Source organism: Moschus berezovskii, chromosome 13 (assembly GCF_049115385.1).
Source record: "Moschus berezovskii isolate FMDL1 chromosome 13, NW_MosBer_1.0, whole genome shotgun sequence".
In the NCBI taxonomy this organism is placed as follows: Eukaryota; Metazoa; Chordata; class Mammalia; order Artiodactyla; family Moschidae; genus Moschus; species Moschus berezovskii.
In genome coordinates, this window is record NC_142472.1 from 64,257,947 (window position 1) to 64,283,471 (window position 25,525).

The following is a 25,525-nucleotide window of genomic DNA, read 5'->3' on the forward strand; positions in this document are numbered from 1 at the left end:
GCAGCTTGGGCATCACCTCAGAGTTTATTAGTTTAGCTGAGATGAAGAACCTCAGGCATCTGAGATTAAGATTCAGACCTGCTGAATCAGAATGTGCATTTAACCAGATTCCCTGGTCATTCGTTTGCTTCTTAAAGTTTGAAAAGTTCTTTTGGAATACTTCAAGTTTTACATTATTCCTTATAGATTATTCTGCCAGGAAAAACAGACAAAAACAATATTTTCAGCTAAAATGCTTTTTAAATTTTAAATAAAAGTATGTGAAAAAGTTGTAATTTTTTTGACATTTCCAACATTAACTTGCAGTCTTAAATTTCTTTTGAATAATTTTATTGACTTAAAATTGTAATTCCATAAATAAGTACGGTAAGAGGAAACTTTCAGAGGAAATGGTTGTGGTATAGAATGTGGTGATGGTTTCAATGTATGTTACCGAGAGGGGCCTCATGTGCCAACAGAGCTGGAAAGCCAAACTCTGACCATGGGTGTTCAGACCAAAGTAAGAGTTTATTTGAAAAGTGCCAAGCAAGGAGAACAGGCAGCTAATACTCAAAAGATGGGAATTCCTCGATGGCTTTCAGGCAGGGTTTTTAAAGTCAGTGTTAGGGGAAAGGATCTTAGGATGCGTGACCAGCTTGTGGACCTTCTGATTGGTTGTTGGTTATTGATTACTTTATTGGTGATAAGGTAACAGAGTGATGTTCTGGGAATCTTAACCTGCTGGTTCCAGCAGGGGTCTGTGTGTTTGTGATCAGCATGTAGTCACCATTCTCTGCCAGATGGGGGTCTTACTTTCTCCAGAACAACTCAGAGTATGTATCGGATTGTTGTCTATATCTTTTCAGGAGAAACTAGGGGTCTTGTGAGTCTGTTGTCGTAATCATTAACCGTTTGCTTCTGCTCTTCGGAACTCAGGAAAGGCATAGGAGACTAAAGCCTTTTGTTCTACAAATAGGAAATGGGGGACACGGAGGGGCTTTTGTACCTGGGAATGTCCTATAGGGTCCTGCTTGGTTTCAGTCTCCCCTTTTCTTTGATACTCATCAGTCCTGCGGGGAACAGGGGCAGGACAAGAAAGGGAGTCTGATTTTGGATAAGAGATTACTCATAAACTCAGTGAGGAAACTCAGTTTTAGGGGGATTTAGTTTCAAGCATATAGACCCTGACCCTGTACATATTGAGCCACAATATCTGAGACTGGGGCGTGACAGGGAGTGGTGATTCTCAATTATAGTTGGGGAAGTGCTGGTCTCTCTCTGAGTTACATTTTTCTTAAGACTAGGGCGAAACAAAATAGGCTGTTTCAAATCCATATGAAAATATAATCCTAAATTCAAAGACTACTGAGTTTTTCCTCATAATTTTTTGTATCTTAAAAATACAAATTCTGTACTTCTGATATATTAATTCTGAGATAATCTAGCAAAAGCTTCGTGTCACTTTCTGTGATTTTCATTAGTACAATAGAGAATAAACAATTGATAAATGATAGATTTTATAATGTGTCAGCCAGTGCTTTGTATCTTTCATATGAATGATTTTACTGTGAACTGGCATTTATTTAAACACTAAAATTTAGTAGTAAAATACAAGCAGTGTATAGATTGCCCTTTATTTTAGGTTGAACTCCCACCACCTGATCTTGGACCAAGTTCTGCCTTAAATCAGACGCTCGTGTTGCTGCGTGAAGTTCTAGCATCTCATGATTCTTCAGTTGTGCCATTAGATGCCCGTCAAGCTGATTTTGTGCAGGTGTGTTGTAAATTCACTCTTAATGACTCTTATTGCTCCTCTAGTGTACATTTTGTTGAAATTCTGGCATTTCGTAACCCATATATCTTGACACCCCTTCTCAATATTTTTCCTTCAAATATTAAGCCATTTCCCATTAATTTAAAAAGTAATACATATTCAGTGGTGCTTGTTTTAAGAGTTATGATTTCTATGCCATTTAGTCTCTTCCATATGTGCTTCTGTAAGTTGGCCCCTTCCTGTTTAGTTTGGCGTTCTCTCTGCAGTGCCGTTAACGCAGACCTGTGTCGCTGGTACGGAGATGAGGGGTCTCTTTACTTCTGTTTCTCATTGCAGGTGTTGTCGTGTGTCTTGGATCCTCTCCTCCAAATGTGTACTGTGTCAGCCAGCCATTTGGGCACAGCTGACATGGCCACGTTCATGGTCAATTCACTGTATATGATGAAGACGACATTAGCTCTGTTTGAGTTCACTGACAGACGTCTGGAAATGCTGCAGTTCCAGGTTAATTTTGCCATAACATGACTGCTCACTGTGATGAAATCTTCTTTTTCCATACATGATCTCAGTTACTGGGTGTAAGCTAACTTCAGTGACCTGATTTCTGTGAATCCCTTGTTATAATCTGATAATACCTCCCTTCCCCCAGACATATTCAGTATTTTAGTTAGTTTGGGAGGAAGTTTGGAAGTTAGTTTGGAGTTAGTTTGGAAGCCAGGGTATGTAATGAGTAGGATATTTTATTCAAACCATAGTATGTGGTGGTAGAATGGAGCTTTTCTGACTACTTTGAACCATTATCCTGTATGCAGATTTCAGTTTCCGAACTGTGAATAACGTGCTATATTCTTCAAACTGCAGAGCTTGTGCGGAAGGTGTTGCAAAGGACAGATACATTTTTGTCTATGTGTAAATCAGTGTTAGGCACAACATTACAATTTGTTAAACCAACCACGCTGGTCCTTAAACCAAATGGTCTCACTTAAGAGTCACAACAAAACCATTTATAAAATTTACCAGACACTTGACTTCTGAGTTTGAAATAGTGATTTGGTAGATAAAATGTTTTAAAAAAAAAAAAACAAAACTCTGAATCTTGTTTATTATCACAAGAATATAAACAATTGGCAGTGGCTGCAGTAAAAATATATTGTTTTTGGTTTTTCCAAGGAATGAGTTTTGAGACCTCTAAATTCGTGATATTTCCTGCTCTTTTTTTTTTTTAACAAAATATGAGGTATGATTAATTTTTCTTTCTTCCATAATTGTTTATGTATAATTAGTAAAAATCTTTTTTAAAAATTCATTGGTTTTTAATGTATTTATCACTAATTCAATCCCAAACTGCCATTTGTCTAAATCTGTTCCCGAAATGTGCAGATATATATCAGTTGTCCAACAATCTACTAGTTATCCTTGTTTCTTAAATATCCCAAAGTTATTTTTTGCATCCCAAGAGGACACCCCACCATGTAAGTGCTTATTAGGTCTGCATCATGCTTGCTGTTAGGCCGGTGGCCAGTGCTGTTCTCATGGACCAGCCCAGAGTCAGTGTGGAAGGACTGGGCGAGGGTGTGGCTGCTTGCTGGGAGCCATGCCCCCAGACTAATTGTTTTCCTCGTTTAGTAAAAGATTCTTCATTTTCAGATCTTTTCTATCAATAATCTGGTAATTTTCTTCCATTCTTAAACTTCTTCCAGTGTTCTAAGTAAGAAATCCAGGCTAGTCTGATTCTTTTTAGTTTTGCGATCAACCTATTTTATTCATGTGGAAGCTTATAAGGATTTTCCTTTGAGTTCAGATATTTCCTCAGGATATTTTTTAGTATGTCTCTTTTTTTGTTACTTCCATTTTGGACTTTGCAGAGCCATTTCAGTCTGAAGATTCAACCTTTTTTTTTTTTTTTTTGCTCAAGAAAGTTTTCTGTTATCTTTAATTAATTATCACTTCTCCATCTGTTACTTTTTATATTCTGAATATAAAAAGCTTCTGTCCTTAGTTGGCTTTATCTCCTGAATTTGTCTTTTAATATCTGTTTAAACCTCTTGACTTTAATATATTTCTTTGATATTTATTCTGTATTACTATTCTTCCATTTTTCTTTCAGACACTAATTTGTTTCTTAGTGGTAACTCTTTCATTAAATATTTATACTTGCAATCTTATTTTTCTTGGACTTTCAAAGAGACTAGTAAGTAAAGGTTCTAACTGTACTTTTTTCGGCATTCACTTGAAAAAAATTAAAGTGCCCTGTGTCTTTCAATATACATGTGTTAGTCACTCAGTCACGTGACTTTGCAACTCCATGGACTTTATCCCACCAGGCCCCTCTGTCCATGGAATTTTCCAGGCAAGAATACTGGAGTGGGTTACCATTCCCTTCTTCAGGAGATCTTCCCAACCCCGGGATCAAAGCCAGGTCTCCCGCATTGCAGGCAGATTGTTTGCTGTCTGAGCTACCTGTGTTACCTCAAGAAAAGACACTTGTTTTCATTACTCTGGTGGCTTTCCTCTTAGAACCTATCACCTTTTTTAAACCAGTTGTAAATTTTTTAAGGGGAGGGCCTCAGCTACTGTAGAGGCTTGGACAAGGACAAGCATTCAGGTGGGAACATCATCTGTTAATAGTGAACTGTGCCATTGGTAAACAGGTTGATAACGGTGAGGGAGGAACAGCAGGAAGAGCTCCAGGCTTTGAGGCCTGTACTGTAAAGGGAAGGGAGTTCCCTGCCTGGGAATTTGTCATCCCACCAGGCAGTCTCTGCCTGTGACTTCTGCCCCCATTAGCCGTAGGTAGCTTCCCCAAGAACAGCAAAAGCTGGTGCGCACATACAGCTCCCACCGGCCAGCATGGTCTTCGCAGGCAGCCCCTGTGCCTGACGCCTCTGACTAGTCTTCTGCTGGGTCCTCAGCCGTCCCCTCGTTGTCCCAGATCTGCTTTCTTCGGGAGAACTTACAGCTTCAGCCCCTGTGGGATTTCCGCCGGGCCTCTCCAGATGGCATACCTGACTGGCTGAGTCAGTCCAGCAGGTTGGGAGCATGAGGCAGTGTGGATGTGAGGGACAAGAAGTTCTCATTCTCCCAGAATTCTTCCTAAGTATTTTATTTTACATTGTTGATGAGTGATTGTTTGTTTGCTTCATACCAGCTTTTAAAAGAGCTAAGAAGCAACCCAAATTTTTTTGACTAGTCCTGGAATCCTCAAAGAAGACTTTCTTCCCATTTGTGAGAGGACTTCCTCTTTGAGGGAGGAAAAGTCTTTGTCTAAGAGCAGTCTCTGTGCCGTGGCAAGGAACGCGATGAAGAGCTGAGTCCAGGCTAGCTGACTTCTACTCTCATCAGTCCTATCCTTCTTTTAAAATGTTTTCTTTTAATTGTATTTTATTTTAGATTGAAGCACATTTGGACACACTCATAAATGAGCAAGCTTCTTACGTTTTAACCAGAGCAGGCTTGAGTTATATCTATAACACGGTACAGCAACATAAAGCTGAACAGGTAAGCACGTGGCTGTTTCTACCTAGAGAGAAACACCGATTTAGACTGTGTCTTCTAGAGCTAGACTCATTAGAATCTTGGCTCTGCCCCTTAATAGCAATTTTTCACTGGGAAAGTGACCTGTCTCTGTTTCCTCATTTGTAAATTGAGGGTACTGTCTGTAGCATCGGGTTATTCTGAAGAATTAAGTGAGATAACGCCTGTGTAGTGCCCAGACGACCACCTGAAATATAGTCGAGTGTCCCCAAATGTTAACTGTCCTTTTCACTATAGATAGTTTGGGTTAAAAGTAATGAAAATATACACAAATTAGTATAGAAAAATGTAAAAATTAATACAGTGGTAAATTTTTCAGAGTCCTTTATCACCATCAACTAATTGAATGCTTAGATTACTATATATAAATAGCAGTCATTCCCCATTTTAATTTAGCAGATCATGGTCTATTACTTGGAAATGTAAATACTTCTGGGGCTAGCATATGATCTTGTTCAGTTATGGAACTCCAGTAGAATTAGAACACGGAGTAGGAGAGAGCCTAGGAAACCATGTAAGCATGTTTCTTTAAAAAGCAGAAAACTCTCTTAAATAACATTAAGATGAAGAATATTTTATAGCCCAGGAACTCTTAAGTGATACTCTCAAAGATCACAGGTTTTGAATTTTTTCTTTTGATAAGGTAATCAGGTTTCCACCAGAAGGAGCTAATTTTGTTACCTTTTTTGTACTATCTACAATTGTCAAAGTGAGACTCTTAAAGTCCCTATTTCTCACTGCCATTTCTCAGTACTTAACTGCCCTTTTTTCTTGCTTATGATTAAATCTGAAGTATCCTGCTATTTCATTGTTCATAAATGTATATGCTCCTCACTCCAACACATATTATTGAGGACCTTCACACTAGTTATACGGAAATTAGCAGGTCATAGTCCCTCTTTTAATTGAGGTTGAAGATAGGACGTTCTTTGGAAGTAAACTAAATTTTAAAATTTGGAAAATCTCCTAATGGACTGTATTTCATAAGTGAACTGTAACATACAGCACCTGTTTTCATCTTGTTTTTGGCCTTTTGTTCCTTAAGGGCCCTTTAGCTAACTTGCCCAACCTAGATTCTGTGGCACTGAAGGCTGCGATGGTAAGTACACAGTAAAGCATGTCAGTGTACGTTTCCTTATGGAATGTTATTCTTACTCTTACCGATGTGATAATTAGCTGTATTCACAACTGGGTCCACTCATAATGATTGCACATGTATTCCTTTAAAAGAAGTCTGATCAGGACAGACATTAGTAGTAATATTTCACCATGCCCTAATAGTCTTATTATTCCTGATTAGGTTTTCTTCAATTTCAGAATTTTACTCCTAAACTAATGAAGAAACAGGAATGACAACATGAAGAAGTTAGGCTATATATCATTAGAGAAAACCACCAATAATAGCTGCATTTATCACGCAACTAAATAAATGTATAAAGAATACAGTTGTGAATTGTGATAATGCTGTGAATTAAATTATGCAGATCCAAAATCTCAGAGTCAGCCCCTTCATCCCATTTACTACTAACCGAATTGTGATGATTTTGCTCTCTAATTTTCTCTGATATCTTCTCTCCTTTCCACTCCTGTTTCCCTTGTTGCCTGAGATGCTGCAGGAGCTACCCATTAGTTGCCCTTGCATTTGCTATGTACGACCTCCCCTTTGATTCTTTTTGCTGTGGCCAGAGTTAGCATCTTAAATTCAAATCGGATGATTTCCCCCCTTTCATTATTTCCCTTCTTTAATGGTTTTCCTAATACTTTTACAGTAGAAATTAGAATCTGTTAGAAAAGCTTTCAAGTCCTACATGAACTGAGCTCTAGTAGCCATTCTTTCTCACCTAAGCCTTCAACCACACTGTCCCTACTACGCACACACTTAACCTAACATCAGTTCATCTTTATGATTTCACTTAAAATGTCCTTTGCTCAGAGACGTTTTTGCCAAACACAAAGACTAGATCTGTGTTGTCCTGATGGATGCTTTTATAGTATTGGTACCTTGGTTTTTCCTTTGTTTACATTTGTTTACTTCCTCTGTCACTAGACCACGAGCTCTCTGAAGCTAGGGACTGTCTTTTTTTGCTCACCATTATATTTACATTACGTTATAAGGTACCTTACCACTAACAGGTACTCGATGAATATTAATAATGAATAGATGAGAGAATGATCAACAGATACTCTGGATTTTAAAAAGTAGGGTAGACTTGAAATCTGTTGACTTAACATCTTATTAGTATTATTACCCAGAAGTTTGGTGAGGGAGATCAAATGAATGGCTTGGATTTGAAATTTTAAAAGTAGATATTGCTGATACTGAGTACCTTAAAGAGTTGACACTTGAAGTGAATTTAGTTAAATATATATAAGAAATATCTCATTTTGATCACAGAGACCTCATTATTTGGAATATGGGATTTTTCCAAGGATTTAATCCTTAAAAAAGGATGATTACTAGGGAGGTCTGTTGGCAGATATGTGCACTTTGTGTTTCGAATTTCTCTGTTTCATTTAGGTTCAGTTTGATCGCTATCTGTCAGCTCCTGACAGCCTGTTAATGCCACAGCTGAACTTTCTTCTAAGTGCCACAGTGAAGTGAGTATTTATTGATTCCAATTATTAACAGTTGGTAAAGATTCACGTATATTTCTTAGAAAAAAAATTGTATTTTAAAAAAAGAGATTTAATCATTGAGGATTTATAGTTCTCAACCTTTATTTCTACCTCAGCACCCCTAAGAGATCTGACCTTACCCTATTCGTACTTGTTCCTTACATGTTTGTAGTTTGAAAGTGTCTTAATGAATGCTTTTTTAAAAAATAATGGGACTTATATAATTGAAGCTACAACGTGATGATATGAAGTTCCATTGTATTAATACAATGTCAAAATTGCACTGAATATGTGATGAAAGATTAGTAATATGTTCATTGTGCAACGTAGATGTCCTGCTATTTAGATTATTTCGGGCTCTGGAAGTTTCTATAAATATTGTTCGATATCATGTATTAGAAATGTGTTCAAGGCAAAGGACTATACATTAAAATATAAAGATATTACAATTAGAAGAAAGTGAGAGATTATACTGTGTGACTTTATTGATTTTAGCAAAAATATTGACAAAATTTTGTACAAGTAGGAAATCAGACATCTGTACCTTTTTTTCTTTCCATTCAACTAGTGTATTAAGTGCTCTGTGTACCAGGCACTACAGAGTAAGATTTAAAAGACAATTTCACTATCTCAATAGAGATTATGGTCCGACATGTCAGTTACACATGAACAAATATTTACATTAGAAGTACAATAAAGAAACAACTGCAACTTGAAACGCTTTAAACATCTGAAAGGTTGTCGTGGCACGGAGATCGTCCACTTGCCTTCTGTGGCTCTGAGGAGCAACATGGTGAGCACGGAGGCAGCTTTGGGCTCAGCATGAGGAGGAATTTGGTGTCGATTAGAACTGGCTGGAAATGGATTCTCTCAGACATAGAGTTAGGGTTCTAACTACAACTAACCTAATGAAGAAACTGGAATGACAATGAAGAAGTTAGACTGTGTATCGTTAGAGACTTCCATCTGTCAATCATCCTTGGCTTATAGTTCTTGACTTCTGAAATGGATTCCATTCACCAAACCTCTACTCTGTTACCTTCTTAGGGAGTTCCCATATTAGTTGTGGTCAGTGTAACTGATTTTATTTTATTTTTTTACTTTTATATTTTTTTTATCTTAAAAGATCTCATACTGTCAGCATAACCAGAATTCTAAAGAACTGGGAGACTGTAAAACAAATTCCATTATGCCATAATTCAAATTGCTTGTTTTTCTCAAGTTATTTACTTTGTTTAATTAAATACCTGTAACTTTTTTATATTTAACCACTTGTTTTAGTACTTAGTACTATATAGGCATGATATGCATTTGATCTTACTTATAAGGCATTTGAAATAATAAGAGGTAACTTTTATTCAATTAAATTTTGAACCTTTTCAAAATGGTAATCTGTTTTTAAGCTAAAATAATTTCATACCCATATCGATTTCTATTCATAGTGTATTTGAAATATCAATTGTTTCTTTGAAATAGAGCTTTGCAGTGTAAAACTTTTTATTCCTGTCTTGTTTTGTTAATGTTCTGTTCTCTATAACTTTGCTTGTCTCTGTGGTTGCAGTACCTTGGGGACCCCTGTCACTCTTCTTTTTTCTTGTCTTTTGTTATAGTTTGACTGCATCTCAAAAGTGGATTTTGATTGAATACTTCAGCCTTGCAATAAACTATTGAATGAATTTAAGTAGCCAGGAAATGAGGTTGTATTAAAAAGTAGAAAATTAAAGCATTTTTAAAGAATCCTTCCTTCCTTGTGATGAATTGGAAGGACGTTGTTCTTTTTTCAGTGCCAGACTCCAAAATTTATCTTTTAATAATATAAAAATAGAGATTAGACTATAGAAACCACAGTCATGCATATTTATAAAATATTCTGTGTCTTCTCTTATTGAATCAGAATTCTTTGTATGAATAATTTAAGAACTAGAGACTATAGATGCTTCTTAAAGTGAGTGTGTAGAACAGTGGATATGATTTGAGAATTCTTTGATTTAGGAATCTTCATCTGTTGCATATGGTAGACACAAAGCAAATTTCTTTAAAAGTAATGACTTTGGGTTTTGTTGTTTTTTTTTTTTGTGTGGTAAATGAATAATTTTCTTCTCTTTCACTGCCTCCTTTTAAGCATCCATGGAATTCTGCAGGCAAGAATACCTGAGTGGGTTGCATTCCCTTCCCCAGAGGATCTTTCCAACCCAGGGATCATACCTGGGTCTCCTGCATTATAGGCAGATTCTTTATACTAGTGCCACTCAGGAAGCCCTCCTTTTTAAACCACTACCTTTAACTATCAGGAATACCAGTATAAACAGAAAATAAAGCAGATTTGGTAATAGGGGCAGGGTGAGCCTAGCAAAGAAACAGTGACTACTGGAAATGTGCAAACTGATAAATGACTGGGACTCACACTGTACTTCAGAGACCTGGGAAAGTCTAAGCCTTAAAAGTGAGGCTAATCTGTCCTACAGTAAAGGCTACTTTAGACTCATACTGATAAAGACAAGACAAATCTCTAAAAGATCATGTGGATCTTTACTGAATTAACTGCCTTCCAGAACAAAACTTAACACTCGTAAATATGGCAAAATACAGTCAACAGCGCAACATTGATAGTGCTGAGCATGCTATGAAAAGCACTCAGGTACAGTACTAGGAGAGCATGAGCCAAAACTAGAAACAGATCTGCCAACAGAGACAGACTCACCCACATAGTTTACAGAAGTAGCAGTTAAGATCTTTAAACAGCTATTTCAGATGTGTTCAGGGACTAAGAGGAAAATTCACTGGGTAGAAATAATCACCAGTTGGACATTCTAGAGGGAAAGATCAATCAGCTTGAAGAGAGAACAGTAGTGATTGCCCAGACTGAAGCTCAGGTAGGAAAAAATTAAAAGCCGTAGAACAGATGAAGAATCTTAGGTGGTGAATTGTGAGACGATAACAAGCATTGGAATGTAAGTGAAGTGTCATAGTGAGATTAAGGCATAAAATATTGAAGGCATAAAAGAATTTCTTTCAAATGTGATGGAAAACATGAACCGTCAGATTTAGGAAGCTAAATAAATCACAAGGAAAATTATACTAAGGTACACCATAATCAAATTACTGCAAACCAGTGATAGAGAAAAAAATCTTAAAAAGCACGATTTTAAGGGGAACAGTGATATTATTTTGGGGGAACAGTGATAAGGATACCACTGACTTCTTGGTAGAAACAGTTCAAACCAGAAGACAGTAAATCACATCTTTTAAAAAGCTGAATGATGAAACAGTTTCAACTTTGTGTATTCCTCAAAAGTATCTTTCAAACTGAAAGCAAAAAAATACATTTTGAGATCAGGTAAACAAAAGTAGAGAGCATTTATCACCAGTACACTGCGCTGCAAGAAATGATAAGGGAAGTTCTTCAAGCTGAAGAAAAATGATACCACAGGAAAACCCATGTCTGCACCAGGGAATGACAAGCGCAGGAGATGCTAAATATAAAAGATAGTGGACCTTTAAAATAAAAATACTGACAGTGCATGTGGGATTCTTAACACTGAGAAATAAAGTTTATGGCTACTAAAGCATAAAAGATGAAGTGGGAAGGAAGTAGAAGTACACTGTTGAGATGTTGAAGGTTGCTCATGAAGTGCATAATATTGTTTGAAGACAGATTGTAAACTTTGCAGCGAGCACTAAAATAAATAATGTGCCAGTGAATAAAATAGAATGTTAAAAAGACAATTAGATTAAAAGAAGGCAGAAAAAGAAAAAAAAAAGAACAGGTGGTACAAATATAAAATGAATAATAGGATGATAAACCTAAATTCAGCCCCAAATGTAAATATGTAAATGTAAAAGGGCTGCACACTCCAGTTAAAAGGCCGAAAGTATTAGATTGGGTGTAAAAACCTGGCCCAACTGTCTGCAGTATAAGAAATCCACTTTAAGGGCATGTTTCAAAGATCATATTATACCATTCAAATGAAAATTCTAATAAAGCTGAAGTAGCTATATTCTGATGTTAATATCAGAAAAATTAGGCTGATGATGATTAGGGAAGATGATGCTGCCAAAGATAAAGAGGGATATTTCACAATAATAGGATCAATTCATGAAGAAGATATAATAGTAAATATGTGCCACTAATAGAGCTTCAAAAAACATGACATATAAGCTTATGAAATTGAAGAAGAATAGATAAATTGGCATTCATTTCGATATTTCAACCCTCCTCTCGATAATTAATAGAAAAAGTAGAAAACTACTTGTTTGGTGTAAAGGAAATGAACAGTGTCACTAATCAGCTCAACCCAATAGAAAGAAAATACCACACACAGCTACAGAAAATAACATTCTTTTAAAGTGTGTGTAAAACATTCACTCAGCTAACATAAGAACAAATAGATGTAAGAAAGCCACTAGTGAGTATTCCTATCTATGAGTGTGGTATACCTACCTATTTATCCAGATCATCTTTTAGAATTTTCAGTAAAGACTTAGTTTCTTCATGCAGTTTTCCATGTATATTGTTGGGTTTATTCCTAGGAAACAGTTTTGTGACTCCTTTGATAAGGTCTTTTATTTTCCATTGCATATTCTCATTAGATGTTGCTGGTAAATAGGGAAAAATACTAAATTTTATACATTAATTTTGAATCTGACCAGATAATTAAACTCTTAGTTCTTTTAGTTTATCAATTGTTTGCCTTGATTTTTGTTTGTTTGTATGTTTTTAGTACAGACATCTGAAGTTAATGAGTCATTAATTTTTTTCAGTATATATGATTAAACTTATTATATTGACTAGGTGCTCCAAGTAAATAGTAGATGTAAGGGTGAGTGTGCATATTTTATTTTGAACTTTACTGAGAATGGTTCTGATATTTCATCACTTAAGTGTGACGTTTGCTGTAGATTTCCAGTGTTCCAAAGTGGACACATGGTATTCTCCTCTAACTGGGTATGTAATGTGGTAATCTGTAAATTCCCAATGTAGTCCCAATCAAAATGCCATGGAACCATTTTATTAAATATTTACCTAGAAAGAAATGTAGGAGAGCAGACTCCAGTCACTTTTGACTATCTCCACAGTTACCCCTCTGATCCAAGGTAGTACCATCTGTGCCTGGATTATAACATTAGCCTTGAAACTATTCTGCTTTGACCCTTGCCCTCTCTACAATTCCCACACCAGCCTCTATACTCTAATTTTAGCATCTCAGCTAGAGTGATCCTTGAATGAATTGCTTTACTTAACCCTCTCAGTAAGTCTGTACATTAGTATCTCCGTTTTACAGAAAAGGACATTTTTTTTTTGGAAAGGTTAAATAATTGAAACAAGGTCAAACAGCAAGAAGCACAGTCAAGATTCAAATCCAGTATTCCAGAGCCTGTTCTCTTTAACACTAGCTTGTACTATATTCTTAACTCTTTCTCTGCTGAGATTATATTGTTTTACTATTTTAAAAGGAAATTCAAAAATGTTAGGCATATGTGATAGGCTGTATGAGACATATGTGAGATCTGTGCCTTGGTCTCACCTCAGATACGCTTTAATTTTACTGTGAATGACAGAAAGCTGACCCGCTGTGGCACTTTGGTATTTATATTGTGATAAAGAGAAATCAAAATGTTCATTTTTAAACCAATCTATTATACATAAGTATATTTTTTCCTCTTAGTTTTTCGGGAATAGTTAAACTGTTAACACCTTCTTTTCTCCTATGGCTTGTTTGATTGCCTCTTAACTGTGGTGCTGTAATAAAGCTCAATTTTAGTGATCACAGAACCTGAATGTTGAAATAAGTTATTTTTAGAAGTGCTGGGTTTGTGGTAATGTTGAAAGTTTTATCATGTTGTTATGGCAACCAAAATCTTAAAGTACTGATTAATGACAAGCTCACTGATTCAGGAAGTTAGCAGTTCATTTCTTATCATGGCTCAGTACTTTAAATAATTATTTAAATTATATGTAAGGTAATTTCAGTGAACATGTTTTAAAACGAGAATGGTATCTCTGTTTAGTTATACAATAATGTTTATTAGTATTTTCAGAATTTATAACTAGTTTTATGATACTGTGACATTTATAACTGGACAGAGATAATTTCTTAATGTCTGGTATTCTCATGGATAGATAACTAAAATACTTTGCACTTCTGTGAAATTGTGTAACAAGCTCATCTCCTTTATTTCTTATTTTTCTCATAGCACATTAGCTACATGATTATTATCTTTGATATTGATATACTAGAATAGCAAACTATACAGGGGAGAAAAAAAAAAAAACAACTGTACTTTGCAAAAGTAAGAAGACTTTCCAGACCATGGAAATAAGGTGTGTAGGGTCTGGGAGACCAGCATGTCTTTTTCATGTCATATTGAAACATTGTTAACAGACCCATCAAAAATTATTTAGGGGAATGTATCCTTGTTTGATTTTCTGTTTACTATTGATTAAAAGGTTCCGAAATGAAACTTTCCTCTTCTGTGAGATGTTAGTTCATTTTATATGTAACCTGATTTATTCTAATCTTCCTTTTCAAATGCCTGTAAATGAACAGTTCCTCAAAATGTTTTGTGAATCAATTTTACCATCTTAATAATTTCCTACATTAATGAATTATTTGTATGAGTCATGTTTTAAATTTTTTGAAATTACAGTGAGAATGTCATGTAAAGACATGTCAAGAGACCAAGAAAGTTAATGATCTAACTTTAGATGAATCTTGGCTTACATTCAATAGCTTTTCCCTTTTAACTGGCCTCTTGCATATCTGTTGTTGGTCACGTGAAAAGCGGGATTTATCTTTAGAATTTTAACATAGAGAAACAGTTCTAAAAGTATTACATCCATCAGGTATGTGATTGGCTGTGATTGATCAAAACACAGAAAGTAAAATCTGAGGTGGGTACCCATGCTAGAAAATAGCATACATACATGACTGGAAAAAAAAAAAAGGTACTGCTTTTCTTTACCTGTACTTGGAAAGATGAGTAGATAAGGATATTCCACGTTTTCAGAAGCACATGACTAGACTGAGATGATTTGCTGGTCATTTTGTATTTATACAGTTCTTGAATTTTTCCACTTTCGACACTGGTTTTATTTTTCACTATAATGATTCATCATTATTTGACCTTCATATTTCACACATAATATTAGTGAATAATTTCGACCAAGACACCAGGCAGGCAGAAGGCAGACACGTAAGATACATGTGATAACTTTTTAACATAAAGGTGAACTTGCATAGTAATTAGCATTAAAAATAAAAAGGAGGAGATAGTAAAATGGGAAAAAAATTGCTTTATTACTTTGAAACACTACCCATTCATGTATAAGTCACAGTCACGTTTCGTTACTCAGGGAACCCAGTTCCACAAAGTGATGTATGTGGATGCATATATGTGTATGTGTATGAATAAGCATATATAGGTTTTTTAACAGCAGTTCTTTAAAAAATCTCTTAGCTCAATGAAATGATACAGTTTTAAAGCTGAAAGTATCTAGTAAAGGTTATCAAGGTCAGTATTTTGTTTTATGATATTGGAATTAGCCTTGGAAAGATTAAATTATTTATTCAAGGCAGCAGTAAGTAGCGGAACTTGAGCTAGAGTCATGGTGTGCGGGGATGACCCAGAGGGAGGATAAAGGGAGGAGGGAGGTGGGAGGGGGGTTCAGGAGGGGGAACTCATGTACACCCGGGGCGGATTCATGTCAATGTATGGCAAAACCAACCAATATAATATTGTAAAATAATTAGCCTCCAATAAAAAATAAATAAATAAATAAAGATCTTCTGACAGTAATGTCCTTCACTATACCGTTTTACCTCTGCCATGTATAATTCATTAGCAAAGCACTAATGAATATGAGCATATGGACCTGTACTTGGCTTGGGTAGTAATAAATGAACTTCTAACGTTTGTCCAGAAATGTGGAATCACTATCAGTCACAGTTCTTGCGCTTTACAGTTTGGATTTGACTCGGATTCACTTGGAGAATCTCCATTTCCGTTGTATTTCTATCCTATTGACTTTAACAGCTATCTGTTAGGCCAGGAGGACCACTTCTGTTCCCTTCCCTTTTTTCTTTCCACTCTATGAAAGACTTTTTTCTCCACAGGCTTTTTATCTCTCATCCTGTTCAGTGCATGTTCATTTTTTGATCCCTCCCTTGTCTTGGTGGCTTCTTAAACTGGGGAGTGGAATGAGGAAGCCCTATACTATCAAATATAAACATTTAAAATGAATTACAGACTCTTACTTGGTCTTATTGGCTTGGTTTTATTTAATTATTTGTCTTAGCAGTATTGCTTTATTATGGTTTTCTGTGTTGCAGATTTATAATGATTTTCAGCTGTCTTGTGAGTTGCGGCTTATAAGTAGAAATGTGCCCTGTGTTACAACTAAGCTTTAGTAATGTTAACAATTTTCACTGTATGGATTTGAAATTAAAATTTTAAATTGATTATTTCAGAATTTTCAGTAATTTATTCTACATTTACTAGTTATTAACTCTGGATTTTTAAAAAATGTGTTTAATATTCATTTTTGTACCTTATTCTGATTTTAAACTTATTGTAAGAAGGAATAGCCTTGTTTGTATGTTTCACATGTAACTTAAGTACACAGTGTGTTCAGACTGAGTATAGAGTTTATAGTATGAGGTGTGAGTAATATTTTATAAACCTTTTATAAATCTTACTGCTTTTAGTGGGGGAGGAAGAGGGATGGATTGGGAATTTGGAGTTGATTTATGCAAGCTGTTTCATTTAGAATGGATAAACAAGGTCCTACTGTATAGCACAGGGAACTATCTCCAGTCCCCTGGGATAAACCATGATGGAAAAGAATATTAAAAAAAAAAGAATGTATGTATGTGTAAAACTGTGTCACTCTGCTCTACAGCAGAGATTTGTACAACATTGTAAATCAACTGTATTCCAATAAAATATTAAAACAATTCAAATAAAAAATCTTACTGATTTTAGTAGAGAACTAGAAGTGCTATATCTAAAATTCATTGTTTGTTTCAAATGAGTATCAAATATTATAGTTAACAGATTTTTAAAATGCTAATTATAATATTTTTCAGCTATGTCACTTATGGAAAATGATTGTTGTATCATTTTGATGCATCCGTTATTATGCTCAGTTAATTATAGGAGCGATCACTAATCAGCAGATTAAAAAAAAAAAATCTCCAAGCCTCATCTGGTAAAGTAGATTACCAAGTCAGTTTCTACCATCCTCCCTTCCAACAATAAGGTAGTACAGCCAATAGCATTGCTCCACTCTGCTCAGAAAAGTTACTCAGCGTATCTGCCTTCTACCCAGTCTCATTCTGGAAGCTTTGGGGAAATGTAGGGTTGTTCTGGAGAAGGAAATGTCAACCCACTCCTGTGTTCTTGCCTGGAAAATCCCAGGGACGGGGGAGCCTGTTGGGCTGCCGTCTATGGGGTCGCACAGAGTCAGACACGACTGAAGCGACTTAGCAGTAGCAACAGGATTGTTCTAACAAATTACTGTTGCTCAAATCGAGAGTTTGAGACCCCATCAGAACAGTGTGCGATGACCCAAGACTATAAGTGGACTCCCTTCCTCATTCCATTCAGCCAGTTTTATTCTTCTTTAGACCACTGATCCCCATATTTCCACAGATAATCTTCCAGAGGTATAATTTTGGTCATGGATGTTCTGCTGCTGCTGCTGCTGCGTCACTTCAGTCGTGTCCGACTCTGTGTGACCCCATAGACAGAAGCCCACCAGGCTCCCCCCTCCCTGGGATTCTCCAGGCAAGAACACTGGAGTGGGTTGCCATTTCCTTCTCCAATGTGTGAAAGTGAAAAGTGAAAGTGAAGTCGCTCAGTCGTGTCTGACCCTTAGCGACCCCACAGACTGCGGCCTACCAGGCTCCTCCATCCATGGGATTTTCTAGGCAAGAGTACTGGAGTGGCTTGCCATTGCCTTCTCCACATGGATGTTCTAAGAACTGGTTATTTCTAGCACTGAAGGACAGGAAAGTCTTTGTGGATGAGCAAGTCCATTTTTTCCTGAGAATTAAGAGCATTGAAAGGTGGATGAGAGACATTGCAGGCTAATGGAGGTATGTGAGGGAGCGAAGGACCTGAGGTCAGGAAGAGCAGGGCAGATAGGCCAGTTGGGTTGAGCTGGACTGCAGAATTAGAGTAATGATGCAGATGGCATTATGAAAGATTTTGAGTGAAAGGGTAAGGAGTTCTGACTTCTCTGAAATTGGAAGAAGACATTGACTCGCCTTGAAGGGTCCTGGGTAAGGGGGAGACATGATAAGTGTTATGCTTTAGAAAGATTACTCTTAACAGTGCTTAAGCTACACTAAATGTGGAGGAGACTGGCTGGAGAAGGACTGGTGGGATTTTGCTTTCTCCTCCTGGCAGGAGTTCGTTACGGTCTGAACTGAAGTGATGGCACGTAGATGTGACATTGTCAGAGACAGGAAACAGAAGTAGGTTTGAGAGTAAAGCTTTAAAGACGGGTTTTTATTTAGTTACTGTGAACATCAGAGAAGGGTGTTCATCAGCTTGTGAGCTCAGTCATGTCTGACTCTTTTTTTACCTCATGGACTTGTAGCCCTCCAGGCTCCTCTCTCCATGGACTTCTCCAGGCAAGAGTACTGGAGTGGGTTGCCATTTCCTCCTCCAGGGAACCTACCCACCCCAGGGATCTGGGATGTCCTGTGTCTCCCACATGTCTGTCATTGGCAGGTGGCTTATTGACCACTGAGCCACCTGGGAAGCCTGTTTTCATCAGTAGGTATAGTGATAGAGGAGTAGAGATGGTTGGAGTTGATGAACTAAATGTCATGAAAACTATTAAACAATTAATGCAGATTTAAAGAACCCAGTGCTATTTTTTTCTAAAGACATTTACTTCAGTTTATTTAAAAGTAGTTCTCTTCTTTTATGTGCTTGTATAGGAATGTGTATTTGTGGAAATGCTGTGATTTGTTGCAGACAAGTGTCACCTTTGTGGGAGAGATGAAAAATTGAGGAGATGTGATTATTAGTATAGGAGCTGTAAGTGAAAGGACCGTATATTGTAAGTTATTCTGAGGTTTGAAGGATTGATAACATTTGAATGGTTATAAGCCTCTTTACGGTTAATGTGTTGACAGTTGCGTTTGCAAAATCAGTGCATTGATGGTGGGTTGCAGTTTCTATTTCTTGTTTAGTAATTCACAATATATTAGGCGATGTTCGATCCTAAAGATCACGGATCTACAGAGTGAGCAAAACACAGCCCCTGCCCTTCTGCAACCTACATACTAATGGAGAAGATTTCATAAAGAAATAATAAATATAGAAAAACCTTTTATCCCCAAACCAAGATAACTTGTGTAGTTGTACAATGATTTTTAATAAGATGTGATAATTATGAACTACGTTGGTTCAAGTATGGAGTTTTCTTGGAATGCTTAGCCTTTCGTTTTCAGATTACATGTTAACACATATCTGTTTGTTTGTCAATAGAGAGCAGATCATAAAACAGTCTACAGAATTAGTCTGCAGAGCCTATGGGGAAGTGTATGCGGCTGTGATGAATCCGGTCAATGAGTACAAAGATCCTGGGAGCATTCTACACCGATCACCACAGCAAGTGCAGACACTTCTCTCCTGATCATCGTCTTTGAGTGTGGTAGCAGAATACTGCATTCCTAAAACCCTGAAGGTTTTCTTGGTTTTTAGTCTGTTCATCTTTACTTTGAAATCTGATGGTTACAATTTTCTTTGTATCATAAGAATGTGAATCCCAGTAATTGCTTTGGTCACAGTAATGTGTAAGTAAGTAACATGTTGACCTGGATTATTAGCAGTTGCTCTGTATCCGCTCTCCACACAGAATGACTCTGTTCTTTGCTAACCTTGTCTCTAGCTCTGCCATTTTCCCTCAATTCTGGAATACACATATGTGGAAAAAGAGTAGAATGAGAGGTTTCAGGGATTTTTTTTTTAAACAAGATTAGTTCTAAATTTAACTGTACATTAAAAATTATCTAAACTTAGTGTGAAGATATGACCTAATATTAATAAACATCTCTTTACTTAAAGATCCATTTGCTTCTTTATTAGATATTGTGAATAGGTATGCTTAAACAGAGGAGCAGAAATATATATTCAGCAAAAACAGAGAGCAGTCATTTAAAGGTGGCTTCCACTCTGTGTCTGCCCTGGACTGAATTCAAGGTGAAGTTCAGTACTTCAGCTCAGATGTAGGTGTGAGGTGTGTAGACATCCTGTGCTGCATGTCAGTCCAGTGTTTAAAGGAATGTGTTGTACCATGTGGGCTGTAAATTCAACTGTCTGTTCATTTTGTCTGGGGTTTAAACCAACGAAAAAGTGATGTATTCTATCACTGGAGGGAAAATGCCAAAGTAGCAAACTTCTAATTGATGACCTGTCTACCCATATGATGGCCCCTTGCAAAGAATTGTTTGGGCTCTGACTTTGAAACTTGACCAAAAATGAGATTCAAAATCGGTTTTCTGTGTTGTTTTTTTTTTTTAACAAATCTAAATGTATTTGGTGTGACTTGACTTTGTTGGTAAGCTGTTGAAGACAGTTCTTATTAGCAAAATCTTAATTTCTGGTAGATCTATAAAAAGAGGTGTGTCCGCAAATTACAAATGAGAAAATGAGGTATAAGGAAAACCTTGGTTAGGTAAAAATATTTTGAAAAGTAATAAGGTAATATTTATTTGGCAAATACAGAATATATAACAAATTAGTATTGACAGAATGGGGCCTGTTCTATCTGAAATTTACAGTTGTATTAATGTGATATTTTTGGAGCAAGAGTAATTGGTTACATATCATCTCTTTTGGTGTTTTTATCTGTGTTTTAATCTTTTTCCTTCAATAAATGTGATATAGTAAAGAAAATAAAGTATGATGTAAGGCAAGAGCTTAAATTTTATATAATTTGTATCTCTTGTGAGAAAAGATTGCTTGCTTACCATTAGTGAATTCCTTTGTTTTCTAGGGGAAATAAAAATATTTATCTTTTTACCTAATTTTTTCAAATAAAATACTAAACTTTTTAGAACAGCGGTCATTGCAGTATTTTTGTACATCTTATCAGTGTGTTTTTAGAAAATAGGCTAACGGGAAGGAAAGTACAGTACAAGGCCAAATACATACAACCAATGGAAGATGGATGAGCATGATGTGGTGTCAGTGTGATCTTGAGAACTTAGTTAAAGTAAAGACTGCAAGTGTTAGTTCATTAGCTTAACACTCTATTTGCTATTTACTTCATAGTTTACATTTTGAACTGTTTTGAGGTGGAGTGTGAAGAGATATCCCACGCCCAAGGTAAGAGAAACCCAAATAAGACGGTAGGTATTGCGAGGGGGCATCAGAGGGCAGACACACTGAAAGCATAATCACAGGAAACTAGCCGATCTGATCACATGGACCACAGCCGAATGTGGTCCACTGGAGAAGGGAATGGCAAACCACTTCAGTATACTTGCCTTGAGAACCCCATGAACAGTATCAAAGGGCAAAATGATAGGATACTGAATGAGGAATTCCCCAGGTCGGTAGGTGCCCAGTATGCTACTGGAGCTCAGTAGAGAAATAACTCTAGAAGGAATAAAGGGATGGAGCAAAAGCAAAACCAATATCCAGGTGTGGATGTGACTGGTGATAGAAGCAAAGTCCGGTGCTGTAAAGAGCAATATTGCATAAGAACCTGGAATGTTAGGTCCATGAATCAAGGCAAATTGGAAGTGGTCAAACAGGCCATGACAAGAGTGAACGTCGACATTCTAGGAATCAGTGAACTAAAATGGACTGGAATGGGTGAATTTAACTCAGATGACCATTATATTTACTACTATGGGCAGGAATCCCTTAGAAGAAATGGAGTAGCCATCATGGTCAACAAAAGAGTCCGAAATGCAGTACTTGGAGGCAATCTTAAAAATGACAGAATGATTTCTGTTCGTTTCCAAGGCAAACCATTCAATATTACAGTAATCTGGGCCTATGCCCCAACCAGTAATGCTGAAGAAGCCGAAGTTGAATGGTTCTGTGAAGACCTACAAGACCTTTTAGAACTAATACCCAAAACAAATGTCCTTTTCATTATAGGGGACTGGAATGCAAGTCAAGAAACACCTGGAGTAACAGGCAAATTTGGCCATGGAGCACGGAATGAAGCAGGGCAAAGGCTAATAGAGTTTTATCAAGAGAACGCACTGGTCATAGCAAACACCCTCTTCCAACAACACAAGAGAAGACTCTACACATGGACATCACCAGATGGTCAACACCGAAATCAGATCGATTATATTCTTTGCAGCCAAAGATGGAGAAGCTGTATACAGTTAGCAAAAACAAGACCAGGAGCTGACTGTGGCTCAGATCATGAACTCCTTATTGCCAAATTCAGACTTAAATTGAAGAAAGTAGGGAAAACCACTAGACCATTCAGATATGACCTAAATCAAATCCCTTATGATTATACAGTGGAAGTGAGAAATAGATTTAAGGGACTAGATCTGATAGATAGAGTGCCTGAGGGACTCTGGACGGAGGTGCGTGACATTGTACAGGAGACAGGGACCAAGACCATCCCCATGGAAAAGAAATGCAAAAAAGCAAAATGGCTGTCTGAGGAGGCCTTACAAATAGCTGTGAAAAGAAGAGAAGCGAAAAGCAAAGGAGAAAAGGAAAGAGATAAGCATCTGAATGCAGAGTTCCAAAGAATAGCAAGGAGAGATAAGAAAGCCTTCCTCAGAGATCAATGCAAAGAAATAGAGGAAAACAACAGAATAGGAAAAACAAGAGATCTCTTCAAGAAAATTAGAGATTCCAAGGGAACATTTCATGCAAAGATGGGCTCGATAAAGGACAGAAATGGTATGGACCTAACAGAAGCAGAAGATATTAAGAAGAGGTGGCAAGAATACACAGAAGAACTGTACAAAAAAGATCTTCACGACCAAGATAGTCACAATAACGTGATCACTGACCTAGAGCCAGACATCTTGGAATGTGAAGTCAAGTGGGCCTTAGAAAGCATCACTACGAACAAAGCTAGTGGAGGTGATGGAATTCCAGTTGAGCTATTTCAAATCCTGAAAGATGATGCTGTGAAAGTGCTACACTCAATATGCCAGCAAATTTGGAAAACTCAGCAGTGGCCACAGGACTGGAAAAGATGTTCATTCCAATCCCAAAGAGAGGGAATGCCAAAGAATGCTGAAACTACCGCACAATTGCAGTCATTTCACACGCTAGTAAAGTCATGCTCAAAATTCTCCAAGCCAGGCTTCAGCAATATGTGAACCGTGAACTCCCAGATGTTCAAGCAGGTTTTAGGAAAGGCAGAGGCACCAGAGATCAAATTGCCAACATCTGCTGGGTCATGGAGAAAGCAAGAGAGTTCCAGAAAACCATCTATTTCTGCTTCATTGACTATGCCAAAGCCTTTGACTGTGTGTATCACACTAAACTGTGGAACATTCTGAAAGATGGGAATACCAGACCACCTGACCTGCCTCTTGAGAAACCTATATGCAGGTCAGGAAGCAACAGTGAGAACTGGACATGGAACAACAGACTGATTCCAAATAGGAAAAGGAGTACGTCAGGGTTGTATATTGTCACCCTGCTTATTTAACTTATATGCAGAGTACATCATGAGGAATGCTGGGCTGGCAGAAGCACAAGCTGGAATCAAGATTGCTGGGAGAAATATCAATAACCTCAGATATGCAGATGACACCACTGTTATGGCAGAAAGTGAAGAGGAACTCAAAAGCCTCTTGATGAAAGTGAAAAAGGAGAGTGAAAAGGTTGGCTTGAAGCTCAACATTCAGAAAACAAGGATCATGGCATCTGGTCCCATCACTTCATGGGAAATAGACGGGGAAACAGTGGAAACAGTGTCAGACTTTATTTTTTTGGGCTCGAAAATCACTGCAGATGCTGATTGCAGCCATGAAATTAAAAGACGCTTACTCCTTGGAAGGAAAGTTATGACCAACCTAGATAGTATATTAAAAAGCAGAGACATTACTTTGCCAACCAAGGTCCATCTACTCCAGGTTATGGTTTTTCCCGTGGTCATGTATGGATGTGAGAGTTGGACTGTGAAGAAAGCTGATCGCCGAAGAATTGATGCTTTTGAACTGTGGTGCTGGAGAAGACTCTTGAGATTCCCTTGGACTACAAGGAGATCCAACCAGTCCATTCTAAAGGAGATCAGTCCTGGTTGTTCATTGGAGGGACTGATGCTAAAGCTGAAACTTCAATACTTTGGCCACCTCATGCGACGAGTTGACTCACTGCAAAAGAGTCTGATGCTTGGAAAGGTTGAGGGCGGGAGGAGAAGGGGACGATAGAGAATGAGATGGCTGGATGGCATCACCGACTCGATGGACATGAGTTTGAGTGAACTCCGGGAGTTAGTGATGGACAAGGAGGCCTGACGTGCTGTGTCCGCAGAGAGTCGGACACGACTGAGCAACTGAACTGAACTGAAGTATAACCTTAGGTGATGCAGCTCAGTCTTCCCTTTAGGGAGAGAAGTTACTTGCCTGACCAAAGCCTTCTCTGATGGAATGTTTCCATTTCTTTTTCTGTGCTTGTTCTTGGGCCAATGAATGTTACCTGAGAAAAACCACGCCCAGTAGACTGACTGACTTTTTAAACTCGTGAGCACTGTTTCAAATGATACTTGGTGTTGCTTTGTGTAGTCCTTTTCTGTCTCAGGTGAGCTTAGCTCCCTGCTTTTCAAGATGACTCTTCACCCTCACTTAGTTAATGACCTTCATGATTCATTGAGATGGAAGCTGTAGATTTATCGCCCTTGTTTTTCTTCTACCCTCCTAGTTGTATTCATCATCTTTTTCCTCCCTTTGTGTTGGAGACGGCGTCCTCCTCCTGTGACAGGCCGTTCCCTTCCTCTGGACTCTGGGTTCCATTCTCTCCCCTTCTCAGAGACTTTGCTTCTCGAGTTAACCCTTTATTTTGCTTCAGCAGCTTGTGACTTCTCTGTAGGATTATTCTTGACAGCATACACGGTGCTCTAGTGTTGATAATATTTTTTAAATCTTGCCACCTCCGGGATCCTCATACCTCCATTTATCTGCTGCGTTTTATGGTCGTTTATGCATGTTGTCTTAAACATTTCTGCTGCCATTGGGTCCTAAATTACCCCTGTATGGCTGCCTCAGCATCCCCACACCACCGCGACACAGTCAGTTGTGTTGAGATCCCCATAGCGTTGTGTGTTGTCAGATCCAGTGGATTGTTCTCATTCCTTCTTTTATTAAACTTTCAATAGCATTCCACACATTTCTGTCTGAAATACTGTACTTTCCAGGCTTTCACAGCACAACTTTCTGCTAGTTTTCCATTCACTTCACTCACCAAACCTTCCCTGATTCTCTTGTGTCTTTGTGACCGTTAAGAGTTGGCATACTCTAGGGCTTGATCCTCAATTTTTTCCCCCTCAGGAGTATTTATTATCTCAGCATAGCTCAACTTTCTTAGACTACTGTTAGCTCACATCCTTAGATCCATCCATTCAGTGGAATACAGTAGTAAAAAATGAAACAATTTCCAAATACATAATGT

General features: G+C 37.4%; 1 protein-coding gene across 3 annotated transcripts in view; it reads left to right on the top strand.

Moving 5' to 3' along the window:
- Positions 1-20,819, top strand: part of COG6 (component of oligomeric golgi complex 6) — a 59,140-nt gene extending 38,321 nt beyond the window's left edge. For all 3 annotated transcript variants that reach the window (XM_055426197.2, XM_055426198.2, XM_055426199.2), the window contains 6 exons: positions 1,622-1,753; positions 2,090-2,257; positions 5,144-5,251; positions 6,333-6,386; positions 7,806-7,885; positions 19,406-20,819. In XM_055426197.2, the coding sequence (XP_055282172.2) occupies positions 1,622-1,753; positions 2,090-2,257; positions 5,144-5,251; positions 6,333-6,386; positions 7,806-7,885; positions 19,406-19,553 (690 nt within the window). In that variant the 3' untranslated portion in view covers positions 19,554-20,819. The remainder of the gene's footprint in view (positions 1-1,621; positions 1,754-2,089; positions 2,258-5,143; positions 5,252-6,332; positions 6,387-7,805; positions 7,886-19,405) is intronic.
- The last annotated feature ends 4,706 nt before the right edge of the window (positions 20,820-25,525 follow it).